At 40.5% G+C, this 21,547-nt stretch overlaps 1 protein-coding gene across 7 annotated transcripts in view; it reads right to left on the bottom strand.

Moving 5' to 3' along the window:
• Positions 1 to 21,547, bottom strand: part of LOC143281969 (coiled-coil domain-containing protein 87-like) — a 62,620-nt gene that overhangs the window by 37,560 nt on the left and 3,513 nt on the right. For 5 of the 7 annotated variants that reach the window (XM_076587321.1, XM_076587325.1, XM_076587323.1 and 2 more), the window contains exons 6-16: positions 20,451 to 20,522; positions 18,355 to 18,451; positions 16,735 to 16,816; positions 15,358 to 15,526; positions 13,569 to 13,640; positions 13,101 to 13,191; positions 9,642 to 9,710; positions 5,503 to 5,557; positions 3,633 to 3,678; positions 2,515 to 2,652; positions 1,075 to 1,212 (exon numbers count right to left, since the gene is read on the bottom strand). In XM_076587321.1, coding sequence (XP_076443436.1) covers positions 1,075 to 1,212; positions 2,515 to 2,652; positions 3,633 to 3,678; positions 5,503 to 5,557; positions 9,642 to 9,710; positions 13,101 to 13,191; positions 13,569 to 13,640; positions 15,358 to 15,526; positions 16,735 to 16,816; positions 18,355 to 18,451; positions 20,451 to 20,522 — 1,029 coding nt within the window. The remainder of the gene's footprint in view (positions 1 to 1,074; positions 1,213 to 2,514; positions 2,653 to 3,632; positions 3,679 to 5,502; positions 5,558 to 9,641; positions 9,711 to 13,100; positions 13,192 to 13,568; positions 13,641 to 15,357; positions 15,527 to 16,734; positions 16,817 to 18,354; positions 18,452 to 20,450; positions 20,523 to 21,547) is intronic. The other 2 variants (XM_076587324.1, XM_076587327.1) reach the window with 1 other exon arrangement.

Raw genomic sequence — 21,547 nt, 5'->3', positions numbered from 1 at the left:
TTCACTAACGTCATGAACTACTCATAATTTATCATGTATGTTTACTGCAGACTTTTTTTTACAATGAATTTTGATGCATGGAGTTTCCTGAGCTAGTCAGTAATACTTCATGAATAGCCCCTAAGAAAATCAACAGGGATTATTAACTCTCTCCATACGAACAGCGAAAGAGACGACGTTAACAGCGTTTCACCCCAATTACCATCATCAAAATATTGCAAGTGGAAGGCTCTAATACTGAAGAGGTGAATGTTGACAAAGAATACCACAATTCTGACAACGGAAGCTAAAGGTTGGGTCATTCAGACACCCACTGGACATCCGAGGGGTCTGTGTAGAGGAGAAGAGAGGACTGGCCGTACTGAGTGAGTTAATCTGATATTGTTTCTCAGTGTGTCAGACAGTCACCATCCAGCAGACGGACAGACAGACAGACAGACACTGACTGACCTGAGCTCTGTGCATGCAGCAAGACCAGTGTTCTGATGCCGGCGCAACAGCTGAGTGGTTAAAGCATTGGACTTTCAATCTAAGGGTCCCGGGTTCAAATCTCAGTAACGGCGCCTGGTGGGTAAAGGGTGGAGATTTTTCCAATATCTCAGGTCAACACCTTGTGCAGGCCTACTAGTGCCTGGACTCCCTTCATATGAATATGCACGCAGAAGATCAAATATCCATGTTAAAGATCCTGTAATCCATGTCAGCGTTCCGTGGGTTATGGAAACAAGAATGTACCTACATGCACACCTCTGAAAATGGAGAATGGCTGCCTACATGGCAGGGTAACTAAACAAACCCATCATACACATAAAATGTTACATGTTTGTCTGAGTATGTACGGTATGTGTGCATGTTTGAAATCTGACTGAATGACACAGGAAACGAATGATAAGCGCCCGATGGCAGTCGTCAGTTGGCTCTACCCAGGTAGGCAACCTGTTTGTGCAAATGACCCAAAGTTTGTAAAGCTCTTAGAGCTTGGTCTCTGAACAAGGATGGGTGCTGTATGTGCTATATAAGTATCCATATTATCATCATGGTCGTCATCATCGTCATCACTGTACTGTAGGGTACCTGAAGCAGGGGAGGCAGGTCGTCGTCACCGTTGACGTCCACCCCCGTGTCGTCCTTGTCCATCATCAGCTGTCGCAGGTCCTCAGACAGGAAGTTCACCGAACCCTTATCGGGTTTCGTCACCACTGCACATTTGGCCTGTGGGCAGAGAGGGAGACTGTATTGTGTTGTGTTGTAAAACACTGTACTGTTCTGTACTGTGCTGTGCTGTATTGTGTTGTGTTGTAAAACACTGTACTGTTCTGTACTGTGCTGTGCTGTATTGTGTTGTGTTGTAAAACACTGTTCTGTTCTGTACTGTGCTGTGCTGAATTGTGTTGTGTTGTAAAACACTGTACTGTTCTGTACTGTGCTGTGCTGTATTGTGTTGTGTTGCGTTGTGTCACACTGTGTTGTATGGAAAACAAAACAACAACAACAAAAAATTAACAAAAAAGTGAATACATAAAAAAAAATGTAGTAAATTTGTGGAGAACATCAACATAAGAAATCGAAAATGAAATAATAATAAAACAAAATAAACAAAACAAAAAAAAGTGATTGCATAAAAGTAAAGTGAAAGGCACATAAACAGCTTGTGAATCTGTATGCTGCGTCCAACAAATGCACAGAGAACTCTGCCAATGATGGAATCGGTGATGAGCAGAAGACAAACTAAGTAAGGAACTAAGTAAATGAATAAACAAATCAATCAATAAATCGATAAATAGTTAAATAAGTGAATGAATAAATAAACAATAAATGAATGAATGAATTAACTGATATGAAAAAACAAAAATGAATAAATAAATGCATAAATGAATAAACAAATAAATGAATAAATAAACAAATCATATTAACTCATTAACTCACAGCTACATGCCTGCTACAACTCCAATGAACCAGAACTACCTGAGACCACTGCAGAATATACAGGGCAGTTCACTAAAACAGTTAGAATTGATGGAGAACTGTTGATTTAATTGTGAGAAAAAAGCTTTGTTTTCATGCTTCCAGAATCTACAAATGGTTCAGTTTAGAATGCCAACTGTACCAAACAAGAATAAACGAAATCAGAACAGTGTGTCGCTATGAGAATACTTGTATCTGGTCCACAGGAGAAGTAATCATGGAACAAGTTAACTCATACCTGCAGGAGACGTTGCTGGATGAGCTGACCCTAATTAATAAATAAACAGATAAATAAATAAACTATAAAAAACAAAAGCAGTCTGTACCCTGGCAAGGCTGACCCTAATGACTAAATAAATGAATAAATAAATATATAAATAAATGAATAAATCACAAAAACAAAAGCAAACTGCACCTTGGCAAGGCTGACCCTAATAAATAAATAGATAAATAATATATATATATATATATCTGTGTGTGTGTGTGTGTGTGTGTGTGTGTGAATAAATAAATGAATGAATAAGTCATAAAAACAAAAGCCAGCTGTACCTTCGCCAGGCTGGCCCTCTCCTGTGCGAGGACGGTCAGCTCACTGTCCATGAGGGGGTCGTCCCTCACGCTGCTCCTGATGCCCAGCTCCTCCAGCAACGTCTCCCCCTGGTGCAGCACCGGCTGCGACTTGGCGCGCTGCACCAACACAGGTACACACTGACACACTGTCTGTCTGTCTCCCTCACAGCTAGCACCACAACACGTGTACACACTGACACACTGTCTATCTGTCTGTCTCCCTCACAGCTAGCACCACAACACGTGTACACACTGACACACTGTCTGTCTGTCTCCCTCACAGCTAACACCACAACATGTGTACACACTGACACACTGTCTGTCTCCCTCACAGTTAGCACCACAACACGTGTGTGTACACACTGACACACTGTCTGTCTCCCTCACAGCTAGCACCACAACACGTGTACACACTGACACACTGTCTGTCTGTCTCCCGCACAGTTAGCACCACAACACGTGTACACACTGACACACTGTCTGTCTCCCTCACAGTTAGCACCACAACATGTGTGTGTACACACTGACACACTGTCTGTCTCCCTCACAGCTAGCACCACAACATGTGTACACACTGACACACTGTCTGTCTGTCTCCCGCACAGTTAGCACCACAACACGTGTACACACTGACACCCTGTCTCACTTACAGCTAGCACCAACAGAGAACACACACACACACACACACACATACACACAGACATGCACGCACGCATGTACACACACACACAAACATGACACATGCATACATGAACAAACACACACACATCCACAGACAGACACACATGACACATGCACACACACACACACATATACATACACGCATACACACACACACACACACACACGCATGCATGCACACTTGCACACACTGACACAACCACACACACACACACACACACACATACATGCTTGCACACACTCACACTTACACACACACACACATATGCATGCTTGCACACACTCACGCACACACACTCTTTCACACACACACACACACACACACACAAAGACATACAAACAAAAATAACAAACAAAATCCCCATACAAATCCAGTGGTCACTAAATCCACCTGGCCCAAAATTCCCCGCCTTTACCTTCAGATTGACGTTTCCACGTGACGCCATGTCCTTGATCAGAGCTCTGCAAAGAAACATTGACAATGACAGTGAACCCTGCAGGTCACACACTGACATACACCCTCTTTCACACACCCCTCCCCCCCCCCCTCCACACACACACACAGGGTTTCAGTTTCTCAAGGAGGCATCACTGCATTCAGATCCTTAAAAGAAAGCCACACACCAGAGGAGACCCTGCACTGCTGCTGAGTCACTTCGGTGGTGTTCAGTGGTGCCTGTTCTGTTTGAACGTACTTAGGACACCACCTACTAAGCCCCCTACTAACGACAATAATGGCTTAGTCGCGGAGCCAGACTGAGTGAGCGTCCCTCCCAGAATGGAGACCACCACCACGCCCCTCAAACAACAGCCCCCCATGAATCTGCCGACACTGACGACATTGACAGGACTCACCCCAAGCACGGAAGTGGAGGGGTATCGAAACTGAGGTCACCATGAGACCAGGGCATGAAAGTCCACAGACTTTGAGACTATTTTGTTTATATTGCTGACGATGAAGGAGGAGGAGGATGACGATGTTGCTATGGAGGTCCATTTTGGTTTGGGACTGCATGACAAGGCTGTACTCTACACTTCCTGTCATAATGATATCCCGGCGTTAACCCGAGTGTTGGTCAGGTAATTAGAGCAACACACCCAAAGACGCATCCTTGAAGTGGATGACACTCGACTGTGTGGTCCCAGTCTCCCCATTTAAGCCCACAGCACACTCAACTCTGGGTAGGAGTCGGTCACGGGCCGAAAAACCCACCTCCGCTGGGATTCGAACCTGCGTCCTCCCAGCCGTCAGTCCGCGACGCTAACCACTTCGCCACGGCGGCTGGTTCTTCTACAGAATTTTGCACAGAGGACAACACTCTTGTTGACATGGGTTCTTTTCCAGAGTGCCAAGTGCGTGCTGGGCACTTGACCTCGGTTTTATTGTCTAATCCTAATGATCAGACTCGATCTCAGTTTGAGTTTCCAGTCAAACTTGGGAGAAAGGGTCAGAGCAGGAATCAAACCAACACCATCACGGACACTGTGTTGACAACTAAGCGTCTTAACCATTCTGCCACCTTCCTCTCTCTCTCTCTCTACCTTTTTTTATATTATAATTATTATTTATTTATTTATGTAAGCTTATCTATTATTTATTCACCTTTTTTTTTCTCAAGGCCTGACTAAGTGCGTTGGGTTACGCTGCTGGTCAGGCATCTGCTTGGCAGATGTGGTGTAGCGTATATGGATTTGTCCGAACGCAGTGACGCCTCCTTGAGCTACTGAAACTGAAACTGAAACTCTCTCTCTCTCTCATACACAGAAGAATGCATGCCCATCAACAAGGAGCTAATTCTCAAAACATTGGGACTTTACATGTTTGGTTTTTTTTAATGAAAATATCACAGAAGAAATGTTCCTGTCCATGAAAACAGCAGAAATATTAGCATTTTTCATTCTGAGACTTCTGTACAGACATCAGCTGTCAAATAAGTTTTGGAACATCTGTTGTTGTTTTTTTATTGAAAATATTTCCCAATGAAGCTTTTGCTTTTTTCATCATCAGAAGTCTGATTCATATTGTGTTGATTCATGTGATATGAGCAAATGCTTGCATCAGTAAACCATTTGAGTCTTGAGTCTCTCATATACGTGAGCGTGCACACACACACACACACACACACACACACACACAAACACACCCACATACACACACAAATACACACACACACACACACGCACACACGCATACACGCACACATGCACACAGACAGACAGACAGACAGACGCACACACCCACCCACCCACACACCCACACCCACACACACGCACACGCACACTTACCCGGACAAGCGAGACTGATCTCCTTCTGAAATGCGACTTGGTGGTGCATGCTGATCTGAAAATATGATTCAACTTATTCACTACAACTGTGCATTATTCAACATTTTTATAGAGTATAAGACATATGAACAGATATGCTCGTGAAAAAAACAACAACAACAGAAAACAGAAAATATAAAGACAGAAGAACTGTAACAAGGAAATGTATAAGTTTTCTATATTTATCAGCAAAACAGAATCACATCATATATACATATATACATCTCTCTCTCTCTCTCTCTCTCTCTCTCTCCACACACACACACACACACACACACACACACACACACACACACATACATACTTATAACAAAAGCTGTATTACAGTAAATTTAACATCTAAACAAAACTAAGTCCTACAAGCATAAAACAAATACAAGAACATCCATAAGCATGGCAAGGGCAGTTCCTCCCACAATCAACACCCCACCCCCCACACTCACACACACACACACACACACACATTCCACATGCACACAACACACAAGACACACACACACACACACACACACTCCACACACATGCACGCACACACACACACATACACACGCATGTGCATGTGTGTTATGTCATGCTACTTCATTTTTGCATGATTAATGTGAGGAATAATTACACAAAACAGAAGCACTATTGTCAAAGTCATCAAAATCATGTCAAGGAATTTCAGAATGTTTTACAAAACACTGACAAGAAACAAAAAAAAAAGAACATTCACACACATGCTAAAACTGTAAAGAATGAACTGGCATTCAACTGTCTGATAAACTTTAGGAACAGCCTGTACCAACAAACTGCTAACACACATGCCTATCATATATTCAAGACAATAAAAATCCTTCTTTTCTTCTTCTTTAACTCTGAAAAATCTGTCACAAACAAAATCTTGAATAGATTAAGAAACACACACACCATTATTCTTACTCACACACACACACACACACACACACACACACACACACACATTGTGCGCACACACACACACACACACACACACACACACACACACACAGAGAAAGATAATAAAAAATAAACAAAAACAAAAAAACAACAACCCCATCTTCCACAAATTCTGAAGAACCTTTAAAGATTATGCCCATGTGTCTCCGGCAATCATTTTCCATGATATTTTCAAATTACAGATGGTCACAGAAAACACAAAAAGTTGCATGATTACAGACAATGATACAAAATGCAGTGTGGTTAGAAAGCAAAGTGTGGAAACCCCGACAAGATCCAGAAGCACACAACAGAACATGAAGGGTCTGCTCCACATGTTTCAAAGCAGGTACAGGATTTGTCCCCACCAGTAAAAGAAGAAGAACAACAATTAGTACCAAAAAAAAAGAAAAAAAAAAAAAAAAGAAGAAAAAAAGAATGAAGAATGAATACATAAATAAACAAACAAATAAAGAAAATAATAATAAAGATAATGATAACAACAACAACAATTATAAAACAATGATGATGATGATGATGATGATGATGATGATGATGATGATGATAATAATAATAATAATAATAATGATACTTCATTGGGCATATCAGCTGAGTTTATCAAATACTCTATTCTTAAATCTTCAGAACAGATAAGTAAGAGTTTCGAAACACAACTGAAACAAATCTATAAAATCCTGATACCAAAAATGTCACTTTTACCTCGTACAGACTTTTTTCATTGATAATTTACAAAGCAAGTTCAGTATTTTAAATGCCCCCACCACACACACTAACAACAACCAATTCTCAACAGATAAAAGTTTCTCTCTTTTTTTTTCCTTCTCTTTTTTTGAAACAATTACTGAGACTCAACAAAAACGCATGCGGAAAATGCTGCTCAGCTGAATACCCTACTCAACAAAAAAACGCATGCGGAAAATGCTGCTCAGCTCAATACCCTACTCAACAAAAAAACGCATGAGGAAAATGCTGCTCAGCTCAATACCCTACTCAACAAAAAAACGCATGCACAAAATGCTGCTCAGCTCAATACCCTACTCAACAAAAAAACGCATGCGGAAAATGCTGCTCAGCTGAATACCCTACTCAACAAAAAAAAACGCATGCGGAAAATGCTGCTCAGCTCAATACCCTACTCAACAAAAAAACGCATGCGGAAAATGCTGCTCAGCTGAATACCCTACTCAACAAAACAACGCATGTGGAAAATGCTGCTCAGCTCAATACCCTACTCAACAAAAAACGCACGCAGAAAATGCTGCTCAGCTCACTACCTTACTCAACAACAAAAAAACGCATGCGGAAAATGCTGCACAGCTCAATACCCTCACTCTGAGTCGACACAGAAAAAGTGACGACTCTCTGATTCTTCACATGCTCTTTCCACGACAGTGGGGTGTCACGGGTGAGACCTGCCTCTTCCCTATCCTGTTCTCTCTTCTCTTCTTCTCTCTTTTCCTGCCGTAGCTTTTCTTCTTCTTCTCTCTTTTCTCGCTGTCTGTTTCCCTGCCTGAACTTCGCAATCTTCGCCCTCAGTTCCTTTCTAACCAATGCTATGTAAAGAACACACACGCACGCACACATGCACACACGCACATGCACACACACACACACACGCACGCGCATGCACACACACACGCACACACACATACACACACACACACACACACACACACGCACGCGCATGCACACACACACGCACACACACATACACACACACACACACACACATCAAACATCATATGACTGTCTGAAGGAACGGGGCTTCAACGCGGGCATGTCATGAACATAGATGCAATCATGTCAGTACTGCAGATTATGGAACAAATGTGAAACAAAATTATTTGTGTGTGTGTGTGTGTGTGTGTGTGTGTGTGTGTGTGTGTGTGCTTTTTTTGTTTTGTTTGTGTGTGTGTGTGTGTGTGTGTGTGTGTGTGCTTTTTTGTTTTGTTTGTTTGTGTGTGTGTGTGTTTTGTGTGTATGTGCATGTGTGTGTGTGTGTGAGTGTGTGGGGTTTTTTTTTGTTTGTTTTTTTTGTGTGTGTGTGTTTTGTGTGTGTGTGTGTGTGTGTGTGTGTGTGTGTGTGTGTGTGTGTGTGTGTTGTGTGTGTGTGTGTGTGTGTGTGTGTGTGTGTGTGTGTGTGTGTGTGTGTGTGTGTGTGTGTGTGTGTGTCCATGTCTGTGTACGTATGTCTGCATGTATACATGGCTGTGTATTTGCGCACATTCATCTGTGGATACATTGACTCACAGGCAAACAAACGGATACTCCAGACATAATCTATCTTTTGGTATTTGGTAATAATGTAACTGGTGAAAAGGACCACATCAAAGATGACACCAAAAAGATGTCATGTACAAACATTGTAAGAAGAATTTGTATATATATTTTTTTTTTTTAAAAAGGAAAGAGAAAAAAGAGGAAATTCAAAGACCCAAGGTAGAGCTTCGAAAGACATTGATGTGCTACACACTCTACAGTGAGAAAACACTCAAAACAAGCCTCAAACCACAGTATTTTCATCAGTGAGAGAAAGAAGAAAATAAGCAAACTGAGGAAGGAAGGGGGGGGGGATAATAATATATAAATAATTGGTATAAAAAAAAAAATAAAAAAAACACACACAAAAAAAGGGAAATGAATGCATAAAAAAACCTGAAAGCGGAGTATGGCTGCCTACATGACGGGGTAAAAACGGTCATACACGTAAAAGCCTACTTGTGTGCATACGAGTGACCATGGGGGTTGCAGCCCACGAACGAAGAAGAAGAAGAATGCATAAAAGAGAGCAGCATAGACATGTATAAACAAACACAAACTGTATCAACTCAACACTGCCCACTACTCTAACAAGACCTACCAGATTAAAAAGACAGCCACAGAAACAGGATGACAAACAGAACAGCCAGTCATTTCTACTCATCATCAGAAAGAAAACCGGGTCACAAAAGAAAACCAGGTCAAGGACAAGCCAGGGGTAGAATCATATTGGAAGGCAAGGAGGAAGAGGAGGAAGAGAGCAAACGAACAAAACCCAGACCAAGCCAGGACAGAATATTGGGAGAAAAGGAAGGAAGGAAGGAAGGAGAGAAGAAGGTACAGAGGGCACATTCCTCAAGCACTGCAGTAAAAAGTCAAATTACAGAAAGCGGGAGGAGCCTGGGAGAGGCAAGGAGTGGAATGGACAGGGACCTCCGCAGTCTCCAGATGGCCTGAAACATGTGAACCTGACTGCAAACTGACGCTAAGTCACTGCCTGTTTAACGCCACACAGAATTACCGCACACCAAACTTTGAAGACTTCCGCAAACCTAGTTCACAATAAACAATAAAGAGTGGTAACTCTCCATGTACAAGGCACACAACTTCAAGTCAGTGCTGCTTATGCTACCAATTCTGCTAGCACACAGGTAAATAAAAAGGTACCGGGAACAAACCCACACACTTCCTCAAAAAAGGAAGCTCCGGGCTTGTCCTTGTACCTTGTCATTTGACATGTGCACACATCAGCAAGGACAGAAGAAATGTGCAAACACAAATTAGCTTTTATTCGAAACTGGCATAGCCTTTTGGTCTTGAATATGCTACACACAATAAATGGACAATACAGAACAAGCACATGGTTGCCTCGTTGGGGTTTTGACTCGACATAAAAGAATAATGAGGTTAGGAGAGTAGTAGGCCTCCTTCGGTCATGGCTGACCATGGATAGTGTATATCCAGCTTAATGTCTAATTGGGCTGTCTGCCCCCGGTGGCTTGGACCAAGCAGCATTGCCTGTGACTGTAGAGACCGATGTGAGAGAGACAGTCTCTGTCGCAGCGATCACATGTGTAAGCTGATGCTGGTCTGTCGGCTGCCGTCCCTTTTCTGCGAGCTCGCTTTTCTGCTGCAGCAGCTGACAGTTTGTCCTCATCAATCTGTAGCTGATTCTTTAGAGTGCTTCTCCATCTGTTGCGGTCATCTGCAAGGTCCTCCCAGGACTCAGTGTTGATCTCAAGTGCCTTCATGTCACATTTGCAAACGTCTTTGTATGTCAGATGTGGGTGGCCGATGCTTCTCTGCCCCGTGGCAAGCGATGTCTTTTGGGATGCGATCATCTTCCATGCGGCGAACGTGGCCCAGCCAGCGCAGCCGACACTGTCTCAGCATGGTATGCATGGTCGGGAGGCCAGCGTGAGTCAGGACTTCGGTGTTTGTCACCTTGTCTTGCCAGGAGATGCCGAGTATGCACCGTAGGCTTCTCAGGTGGAAGGTATTGAGCCTTTTCTCCTGATGAGCATGTATGGTCCACGCCTCACTGCCATACAGCAAGGTGCTGAAGATGCAGGCGTTGTTTACAGCCATCATGGTCAGCTTGGGATTTGTCCACATTCTTTGTGTGAGGCGGGCTAGCGTTGTGGCTGCCTTCCTGATCCTCTTGTCAATCTCGGTGTCAAGGGAGAGGTTGTCAGTGATGGTGGACCCAAGGTAAGTGAATTCATGGATGGCTTCAAGCTCGTAGTCATCAATGGTGATGGCTGATGGAGATAGTGTGTCTTGGCCTAGGACATTTGTCTTCTTGAGACTGATGGTTAGACCGAAATCTTTGCAGGCCTGGGAGAAGCGGTCCATTAGTGACTGCAAGTCACGCTGGGTGTGGGCCACAACTGCGGCATCGTCAGCAAAGAGCATGTCACTGATGAGGGCTTCGCGGACTTTTGTCCTTGCTCTGAGGCGGGCGAGATTGAAGAGCCTGCCATCTGATCTGGTCTGCAGGTAGATCCCTTCTTGTGTTGTGCTGAACGCATGTCTCAGGAGATCAGCAAAAAAGATTCCAAATAGGGTGGGGGTGAGGACACAGCCTTGTTTGACACCACTGCGTATGTCGAAGGGCTTGGAGAGGTTACCATTAAACTGCACTGTCCCTTTCATGTTGGAGTAGAAGGACTTAATCAAGCTGTGCAGTTTGGGGGGGGGGGGGGGGGGGGGGCAGCCGATCTTTCGAAGAGCCCTAGGAGAGTAAACTGTACTTAATTTTGTTATTTTATCAATGTGAGGCCTCCTCTGGGCAAGGCTGAACCATGGATGGTGCATTCTACAATGTCAGTTTGGTGGCTGCTCAGCCAGAGCTGTGTCACTTGTGACTGTGCAAGACTAATGCAGGAGTGGTATTTTTCAATGCAACGTATAAAACCTTCTTGACAAAAAAAACAACAAGTTTTCACTATCTGCTTACTATGCCTTTGCTAAACTCAATACATGTTACATTGATAGAACATGACAAAAGCTCAGGGCTTGACATTGCTTCAGTTAATATTATTAAGTCCTGGGTTGAACAAGTGCTGTTATTTTCTTTTCTTTTTTATGAATTAAAAGAAAAAGTTTTAACAATTATCTGCTTGCAGATAATTTTTTTCATAAATAAAAAGGAAAATGCTTTTAGCAACTACTCCTTGCAAGCAAAATAATTAGAAGAAAACATCAAGAAATGAAAGCTGTCACAATGGCAGTAGCATTCATTGAATTGTTGGGGTGACTATGGATTAAAGAATGCAAGCATTCACTTTTCTATGAGGATGAACAGTTCTGACCAAAGGAACCTCAAAATACCAAACATTTAATCATGGTGAACTGTCAGAAAAAGCTGTCACCAAGAGAACTCTCAATGAACAAACAGACGCTTCTCAAAAGACATGAAAACAATTGACACTTTCCCATTGTGAACTAGCTGTCACTGAACAAAGCCAGCTAACAACATTCTCAGTTCATGATCACTTGACAGGGGAGCCAATCAGGAATCTCTCCTGATATCTGGCAGTTTTGGGGAAAGTATGGTTAACAAGGATTTAAAAACCAGCCGTCTTTTCAGAGAAAACCAAATTACTTTGTCTTTTTACCATAAAAGTGCACAGACTGGATAGATTAAGTCTGTCCTTACTTAACTGCTCTGGAGTACCGGTACGTCCCTCAAGCATCCTACTGAGACTATGGAGACAAGTCACAAACATATGTGTGAGTTGATTCAGTTGTTTACAGTCAGCAGGTCAAGTAAACATTGCTCAAAGCTGTTGTTCCAATGCTCAAGGAAAACAATGTGTTAGCTGAATTATTCATAATGAAAGATAGAGACAATGTTAAAGACCTACAATCAATAGGTATCAGATCTGTCCGGCGTTTAGAATGATTAACTATCCAAAAGTCTTTCATAAGACTTAATATAGTTATGAGTTAAACAAGTCAAACAATAAAAATACATAATCATTCCATTTCATTGTAATTAAAGTTGGCAAAGGAGTTATGCTGTTCATACAGAAAACATGTTTATATTTTGTTTATTATTTAATTAGTACTGTGAATCATGCACATTAGGTGACACACTACAAACACAAAACAAGCAATATACTGAATATCGTATATTGATTAGATGTATACATGTACACAAAAGAAGACAAATATGCATTCACAAACACAACAGAACACAAACACACACACATGCAAACAAACGGAACACAAACAGACACACACACACACACACACACACACACACACAAACACACACAAATACACACACACACACACACACAAAGAGAAGTGACACAGCACACTGTCTAGATACCTACCATCAGAAGGCGTCTGCATGCTGCGTTCAGGCAGGTCAGCCACCAGGTCTATCAGTTTGTTTGTGTCCAGGTAGGGCATGGCTTCTGCAATCTGTTGATCAGATCACTCCTTTCCATCAGCACTCACAACAATTAAACATCTTCCTTCATTCTGCAAAGTTTTCCTCTATCAAAGGAACAATGAACTATCATGCAAAATAGAATTTCAAACAAATATATGTATGTATGTATATATATGCGTATGAAATTCATGTGTGCACAAATGTCTGTGTGTGTGTGTGTGTGTGTGTGTGTGTCTGTGTCTGTGTGACTGATGTGTTACTGTAAAACACTTTGAGAGGTTTGAAAGCACTATATAAATGTTTTTTTCATTGTTGTTGTTGTCATTTTCAATATTGCACATATATTCTTGTCAACTGACTTCAGATTCATATGTCAAGAAACAGACACTACTTCTAAATATCTGACCTCTTTCAGATCTTGTTCCATGCTCTGCACTTTCTGAAGGTGTGTCTGGGACTTGGGACGGCTGCTCTGTATCTGCAACAACAGTCATGCAGCTCATATCATGTTTTGTGAAACAGATACATAGAGTGTTGGTAGGAAATCTAATCTATCTATCTTTGTAGGAAATCTACCGTAAAGTTCTCTATAAGCGGTGACTTTTTCTCCCAGCTTTAACCTCTGCGACTTATACCATGATGCTGCTTATTTGATGATTTTAACAATCCCGGGAGTGTCATGTGAAAAGTCCTTCACCAAAACTGGCCGTTTGCGATGAGCAAGCTTTGCTGAAGTCTGTCATTGGATCCCGACAGCATGAGGAAAAAGTAAAGCAGTCCACCGTTATCAGTGGATTTCATAAGGCTGGACTGTGTGCTGCAGCAGACGACAGTGCAAGTGATGAAACAGCAGCAACCTCCACCTTGTGTTAATGTTCATTAAGTGAAAGCGTGGCTGCAGACAAGATGGCGGAGGAAGCTGTGCTGGTTCTCTTCAACTCAGACACTGAAGACGAAGATTTCACTGGATTCAGTGAGCAGGATGATGTTGAATAAATGTGACTATCCCTAAATTATGGATTTTTTTTTTTTTGTTGTTGTTGTGGCGCTTGCAGTATTTTCGCTTGCTTTTCTTTGTGTTGTTTCTGCTTGTGTTTATTTCATAACCTACAGTATTGAAAGCTTTTCCGTAGTATCGGTATGTGTTCTGGTACTGGTAATAAGTGCCACTAATAAGTCAGTGCGACTTATGTGTGTATGAAGTTTCTTTTTTTTTTTTTAAATTAGTGGGTGTGGATTATATACCAGTGCGCTCAACACACCAAACTTAACAGTAATCTAATCTATCTATCTATCTATCTTGCAGTCTCATAGACCGTGGCAGCACCACACATTTGGCAACCAGCCCCCTCCATCCCTCGTCTGTCCTGACTGTCTCACTCAGAGTCAGACCTGTTCACTCTGAGATATTGTCCCCCACCATCTCGTCTTCTGCCTGTCTCTTCCCCTTGCTCCCTGCATAAATGCATGATAAACTGAAAGAAAATCAAACATGCTCCAATTCTGATAAGTGCCATTCCGGGCAAAAGAACACCACTGTAAAGACACTTAGAATTCCACCTGATTCCAATTGAAAACAGAATCCCCCAGCTGACTGTCTACAATGCTAACTCACTGCAGAACCCTGACCACTGGCGAACAGTGGATCACAAGTCCAATGCCTCACTGATACTGCCATGGCACCTCCTCCATGCGGCAAGTGACTACAAATGTTACCTATAAAACCAACAGCATCCATCGAGATAAATACACTAGTGTGAAAGTACAAATCAAAGCTTTTTTTTTTTATCTGAAATAAAAGTTGCATTACATTTTGTCATCTATACTAGCAACTTTCTGCATTAAATGCAGCATATAAGATTAAAGGCTCTATTCATGTGATATTCATTAACTCTCTCCAGACGATGGAATGCTATAGTGTTCCTGACATAAGGCGAAGTTATGGATGACGGAACGCTTCGACAATTAAAAAATTTTCCATGTTTTTTTCAAGAGGTAGCATAACAATTGCAGCTTCACCAGGCACTGCGAACATGTCAAGAGTCAAATGGAAAGTTTCACTGGTATTACCATTATTATTACATAGGCATCCTAAAAAAATCAATGCCAAAATGTAAAAAAAAAAAAGAAAAAGAAAAAAAGGAACAACAACAACAAAAATTCTGCAGGAAAAGCTGCACCAGCGGGGACCGTACCATGGCCGTGAAGGACAGAGGCTGGGTCTGGGTGTGGGTCTGGGTGTGGGTGTGGTGGGGAGGGTGATGCTCCGTGGCTGTCTGCATCCTGCTGAGCTCTGAGGGCTCCTCCCTCACCCTGCCCCTCATGTCAGCCACCAGGTACCTCCGCATCGTCAGGATGTTCAGACTGTGGGACACAGCAGTCAGCATCAGGGGGCATCCATCACCGCTCTTGTGTGTGTGTGTGTGTGTGTGTGTGTGTGTGTGTGTGTGTGTGTGTGTGTGTGTATGTATGTGTGTGTGTGTGTGTATAAAAATTATATGGTTTTGTTTGTGAACACACACACACACGCACAAACACACACACACACACATATGTATCTAGATATATCTATATCTATATCACACACACACACACACACACACATACATACACACACACACACATACATACACACACACACACACACGCATACACATACACATACACACATCACAGGAGGCATCCGTTACTGATTGTGTGTATATACGTGCTTTTGTGTGTGTCAACACACACACATAAATACAGTGATGAACAATGAGAAACACAAATCGATAAATATCATACATACAGTGTCAGGCACACACACACATGCATTGGCAAACACACACACACACACATACACTCACACACACACACACACACACACACACACACACACACAGAGTTGCAAACGCACACACACACACACACAGAGAGTTGCAAACGCACACACACACACACACACAGTGACACACATACAAACAACAACAAAAAACAACCAACCAACCAAACAACAGCTCAGATTTCCAGTGATTCCCATAACATGCTTGCAAGAAACAACACACATAGAATCTTTGAAGCACAAGTACATAAAAACATTAACAACAAACAACACACACACACACACACACACACACACACACACACACACACACACACACACAAACACAAACGCACACACACACACACACACACAAAGACACACACACACACACCACCACCACCACCACCACCAATCTTGGAACAGTTTCACAGACAAATCTTGCATACACATAGGAAACCAGATCTAAATATCAGCTAACCGAAAAAAATAACAATTGATTAAAGACATGATACTCACTACATGCACCAGTTCTGAATTAACAATTACCAACTTATTGAAAAATGAATAATAACTCTGAAGAACCATCTCATTTCTCAATATACATAAAACAAGAAAAAGTTCAATACCCTTTTTCTTTTTTCTTTTTTTTTTCTTTCTTTTTTTCAAACTCACACAGTGCATTATCCATATGTGTACTGAGCATCTTCTATAGTAATAATAGCAACAGTTCCGAAAGGGGTAAAGAAACAGAAAAGAGCAGAACGCTCACAATTTGTCGGTGTCCAGTGCAAGCTGAGCTTTCAGACGACTCATGTTGGCTGGACCACTGAACACACCCCTCTCGTTCAGGACTGCAAGCAGTCATACAACATCACACTGAAGCAATCTTTCGTGGTGGGGGGGTTTGGGGGTAGGATTGGGGGAGTGTATCAGTATTATGTACATACGTCTGTGTGCATGTGAGACTGTGGTGTGTGTGTGTGTGTGTGTGTGTGTGAAGTCAAGTCAGGATTTTATTTCATGATGATAAATTGAATAAACAACAATTGCTTTTTTTTTTTTTTTTTTACATCAAGCCATCAATGAAAGAAAAAATATATATAAAGGAGAGAGAGACAGAGACAGAGAGAGAGAGAGAAGAGAAGTGTGTGTGTGTGTGTGTGTGTGTGTGTGTGTGTGTGTGTGCATGCATGCCGCATGTCCTGGTGTTGACAGAATGGCCACGGTAAAGCAATGAATTTACCACCTCAGCAAATGAGTGTTGAAACATACTGCACTTTCACACAACTTTCATCATCATATCTAACTCTGTGACAAACACTGCTGGTATGTATGTGTCATGTTAATTCACGATGATCGACACAGATGCTAACATGACTTCTTAAAGTTCTCATTCAACCAAAGTTTTTTTAAAAACAAAATGTCTCTGATCACCACTCTGCTTCATGTAACTTAGTACATCAAATCAAACGTTATTTGTATGTACACGATGCACCATTCACTATGTGGCTGCATGAGCGTATCATCAAACAATTTCACTGTTTTTCTCAGCCCATACTGTGTGTGTAGACTTTGATTCTGTTGCAGTAGTATCTAATCATCTTGTCAAATGGGTAAATTCAGTTGCATGGAAGTCATCAAACACATTTTTTTTTTTTTTCTTTTTTAATAATTATTTCTTTCAAGTGCTTTCTGCACATGGCTTTCTTCGCCAAATGAACCAGAATCATATCAACAAGAGAGGCAAGGCCTTCAAGACTCACTTGTGATACACTTAAAAAAAATCCAAGCTTTTTATGTAATGTTTAAGATGAGAAAGATCAGTTTAAAGCAAATTAACTCCCCTAGCATTAATTACAGAGTAATTTCCCTTGTTTACTATCTACACCAAAACGTTTGCAAAATAAATAAAACTTCCATGCTTAGCAAAAGAAGTTCCTGTTTGAACAAAAAATGATAATAATGACTGCTCTTGTTGTTGGGTCAGAATATCAGATCAAAGTGCCAAGTTTAGAGAATGCAAAAAATATAAATATAACAGTAAATGCAGTTTGCATATAATTAGGCTTCATTTATTATTTTTTTGTGCCCATCCCAGAGGTGCAATATTGTTTTAAACAAGATGACTGGAAAGAACTGAATTTTTCCTATTTTTATGCCTAATTTGGTGTCAACTGACAAAGTATTTGCAGAGAAAATGTCAATGTTAAAGTTTACCATGGACACACAGACACACACACACACGCACACACACACACACACACAGAGACAACCGAACACCGGGTTAAAACATAGACTCACTTTGTTTACACAAGTGAGTCAAAAAACCAAAAAAATGTAAAAGGAAGAACAAAAGAAAAAAAAAAGGTCTAGGAAAGAATTAACTTACTTTGTGCCTTGTACAGATAATGGTTGAAGAGTTTTTCGCAGACAGTGACAATGTGCACCGCAATGCGTCGATTCAGCTCCTTGTTCTCGTCTGCGCTCTGTGTCATAAACATGATATAACACATCAGTTCTTTGATGTCTTTTGCACTCTGCATCATTAACATAATATAACACATCAGTTCTTTATTGTCTTCTGCACTCTGCATCATGAACATAACACATCAGTTCTTTGTTGTCTTTTGCACTCTGCATCATGAACATAACACATCAGTTCTTTGTTGTCTTTTGCACTCTGCATCATGAACATAACACATCAGTTCTTTGTTGTCTTCTGCACTCTTTGTCATAAACATAACATAACACATCAGTTCTTTGTTGTCTTTTGCACTCTGCATCATGAACATAACACATCAGTTCTTTGTTGTCTTTTGCACTCTGCATCATGAACATAACACATCAGTTCTTTGTTGTCTTCTGCACTCTTTGTCATAAACATAACATAACACAGCAGTTCTTTGTTGTCTTTTGCACTCTGCATCATGAACATAACACCTCTGTTCTTTGTTGTCTTTTGCACTCTTTGTCATAAACATAACACATCATTTCTTTGTTGTCTTCTGTACACTGCATCATGAACATAACACACCAGTTCTTTGTTGTCTTTTGCACTCTTTGTCATAAACATAACATAACACATAAGTTCTTTGTTGTCTTCTGCACTCTTCATCATAAACATAACACATAAGTTCTTTGTTGTCTTCTGCACTCTTTGTCATAAACATAACATAACACATCAGTTCTTTGTTGTCTTTTGCACTCTGCATCATAAACATAACACATCAGTTCTTTGTTGTCTTTTGCACTCTGCGTCATTAACATAACACATCAGTTCTTTGTTGTCTTTTGCACTCTGCGTCATGAACATAACACATCAGTTCTTTGTTGTCTTCTGCACTCTGCGTCATAAACATAACACATCAGTTCTTTGTTGTCTTTTGCACTCTGCGTCATAAACATAACACCTCTGTTCTTTGTTGTCTTTTGCACTCTGCGTCATAAACATAGCACATCAGTTCTTTGTTGTCTTTTGCACTCTGCGTCATAAACATAACACATCAGTTCTATGTTCTCTTCTGCACTCTTCGTCATAAACATAACATAACAAATCAGTTCTTTGTTGTCTTCTGTACACTGTGTCATTAACATAACACATATGTTCTTTGTTGTCTTTTGCGCTCTTTGTCATTAACATAACACATGAAAACTCCATGAGGAGTGAAAAGGGTTGGCAGAGGAAAAAAAAGTGTTTAGAAAATAAAGAGATCGTTTTTTTTTTTTTTTTTTATGTGCATGCAATGTTCATTCGCACACCAATAAGTCTTTATGTTTGTTGGTTGTTGTTTTTTTTTATAGCTTTTTTTTTCAGTTCTTTAGTCCTTTAGATTTCATACACTCTCTCTGTGTGCACACACAGAGACGTAGACACACACATATTTCATACATGCATTCCATACACATATGCACACACAATCTTCTTCCATTCATATAAACATAGTTTTGCACACTCTCCAGAAAAAAGCACTGCAGATAGATTATCATGTTCAATTTTTTTTAGTAAAGTTCACATTTTTGTTTGTTTGTTTTTTGGGGTGTGGTTTTTTGTTTGTTTGTTTGCTGTTGTTTTTTCACTCATACATGCAAAACAAAATATGAAAAGTGGAAGGGGGAAGAGAAAACTCTTTGTATCTTTCTGGCAAACACACAAACACACATGCACACAAGCACGCACACACACACACACACACACACACACACACACACTCACACACACAAACACATGCGCGCATGTGCACACAAACGCACACATGCTCGCACATGTACTACCCCACCTCTCCCCCCTCCCTTTCCCCCGTCTATTATCACTTACCAGTTAAAAAATGTTAAACTAAAGAAAGCAAGAAGAAAAAAAAATTTTCACAAGCACAGACACAGACACAGACAGACAGACAGACAGACACACACACACACACACACACACACAAACACACACACACACTCTCTCAGTGACTCCGTGACAAACAATATAAGTTTTCATACCAAAAAAGGATCATCAATCTGTCGACGAATATCTGGCCAGATGTCGTTCACTTCCCCCATGATGACAGCCGCCTGGAAACATGCACAAAGCAAGAAAAGGTCAATCAGGTCTGTAAATGAATCAACTCATAACGTTTCTTTTTTAATTTTTTAAAAATTTTTTATAAACTTCTGAATCTCCTCCTTATGTTTTACTTCTACTCTATCTTTCCCCAAAGTAAATATCATATTAGTATTTCTCTACAAAGAAAACCCAAGTGAATTAAATGATCTAAAGCTGTTTCTTGCATAACATATCTCAACAACTCTTTTTCCATCATCTTTTTTCTTACAATTCTTTCCTTTGGGTAAGAATGGATATTATTAGATAGTCTTTTATTTGCTTGTTTGTCTGTTAGTCCATTCATGAAATTATCGTTTATTCATTTGCATTTCTTTTTATCTATTTATTTATTTTATCTATCTATTTCTTCATTCCTTCATTTTACTATCTAGTTTATTTACTAATTTTACTATCTAAATAGGACTTGATTTATCATAAAATGTCTTTGCATGTTTTTTGTTTGTATATTTATTCATTTGTTAATTGATTTATCTATCTAATTATATACGTATTCATTCATTCATTCATTCATTTTACAATCTAAAAACAAAACAAAAAAATGACTTTTTTCTTTTTATCATTGCAAAAGGAATATATTATATATCATATTCAAATATTACCATGTTCTGGTTTCAGTGAATGACTGATGTTTTTCTTTCATTTATAAACAACTTTCTTTCCCTTCAGTGCCAGGGGGAAAACAGTAGAAAGTGGTGTTTCAGGTCATAAAACATTATCCAAAACAATAAGCCTAAAACTGAGAAAATGGTCTGGAGATATACCACTCTAGATAAATTGTGAATTTTCAGCCTTCCAGAGCTAGTTCCCTTCTTCTGATGACGTCACCAGTGACGTCACTATGCACATATGTAATACTGTTTATGGCAGTCCAGGGGATTTAAATATATATACAAATACAATATAACTGATATTTTGTAACTTAATACCCCTTTGTCTTTTTACAAGAGCATTCTTGAAACATGATGCCTCCTTA

Source organism: Babylonia areolata, chromosome 5 (genome assembly GCF_041734735.1).
Source record: "Babylonia areolata isolate BAREFJ2019XMU chromosome 5, ASM4173473v1, whole genome shotgun sequence".
Taxonomy (NCBI): domain Eukaryota; kingdom Metazoa; phylum Mollusca; class Gastropoda; order Neogastropoda; family Buccinidae; genus Babylonia; species Babylonia areolata.
This window is presented reverse-complemented; position numbering and strand designations above follow the sequence as displayed.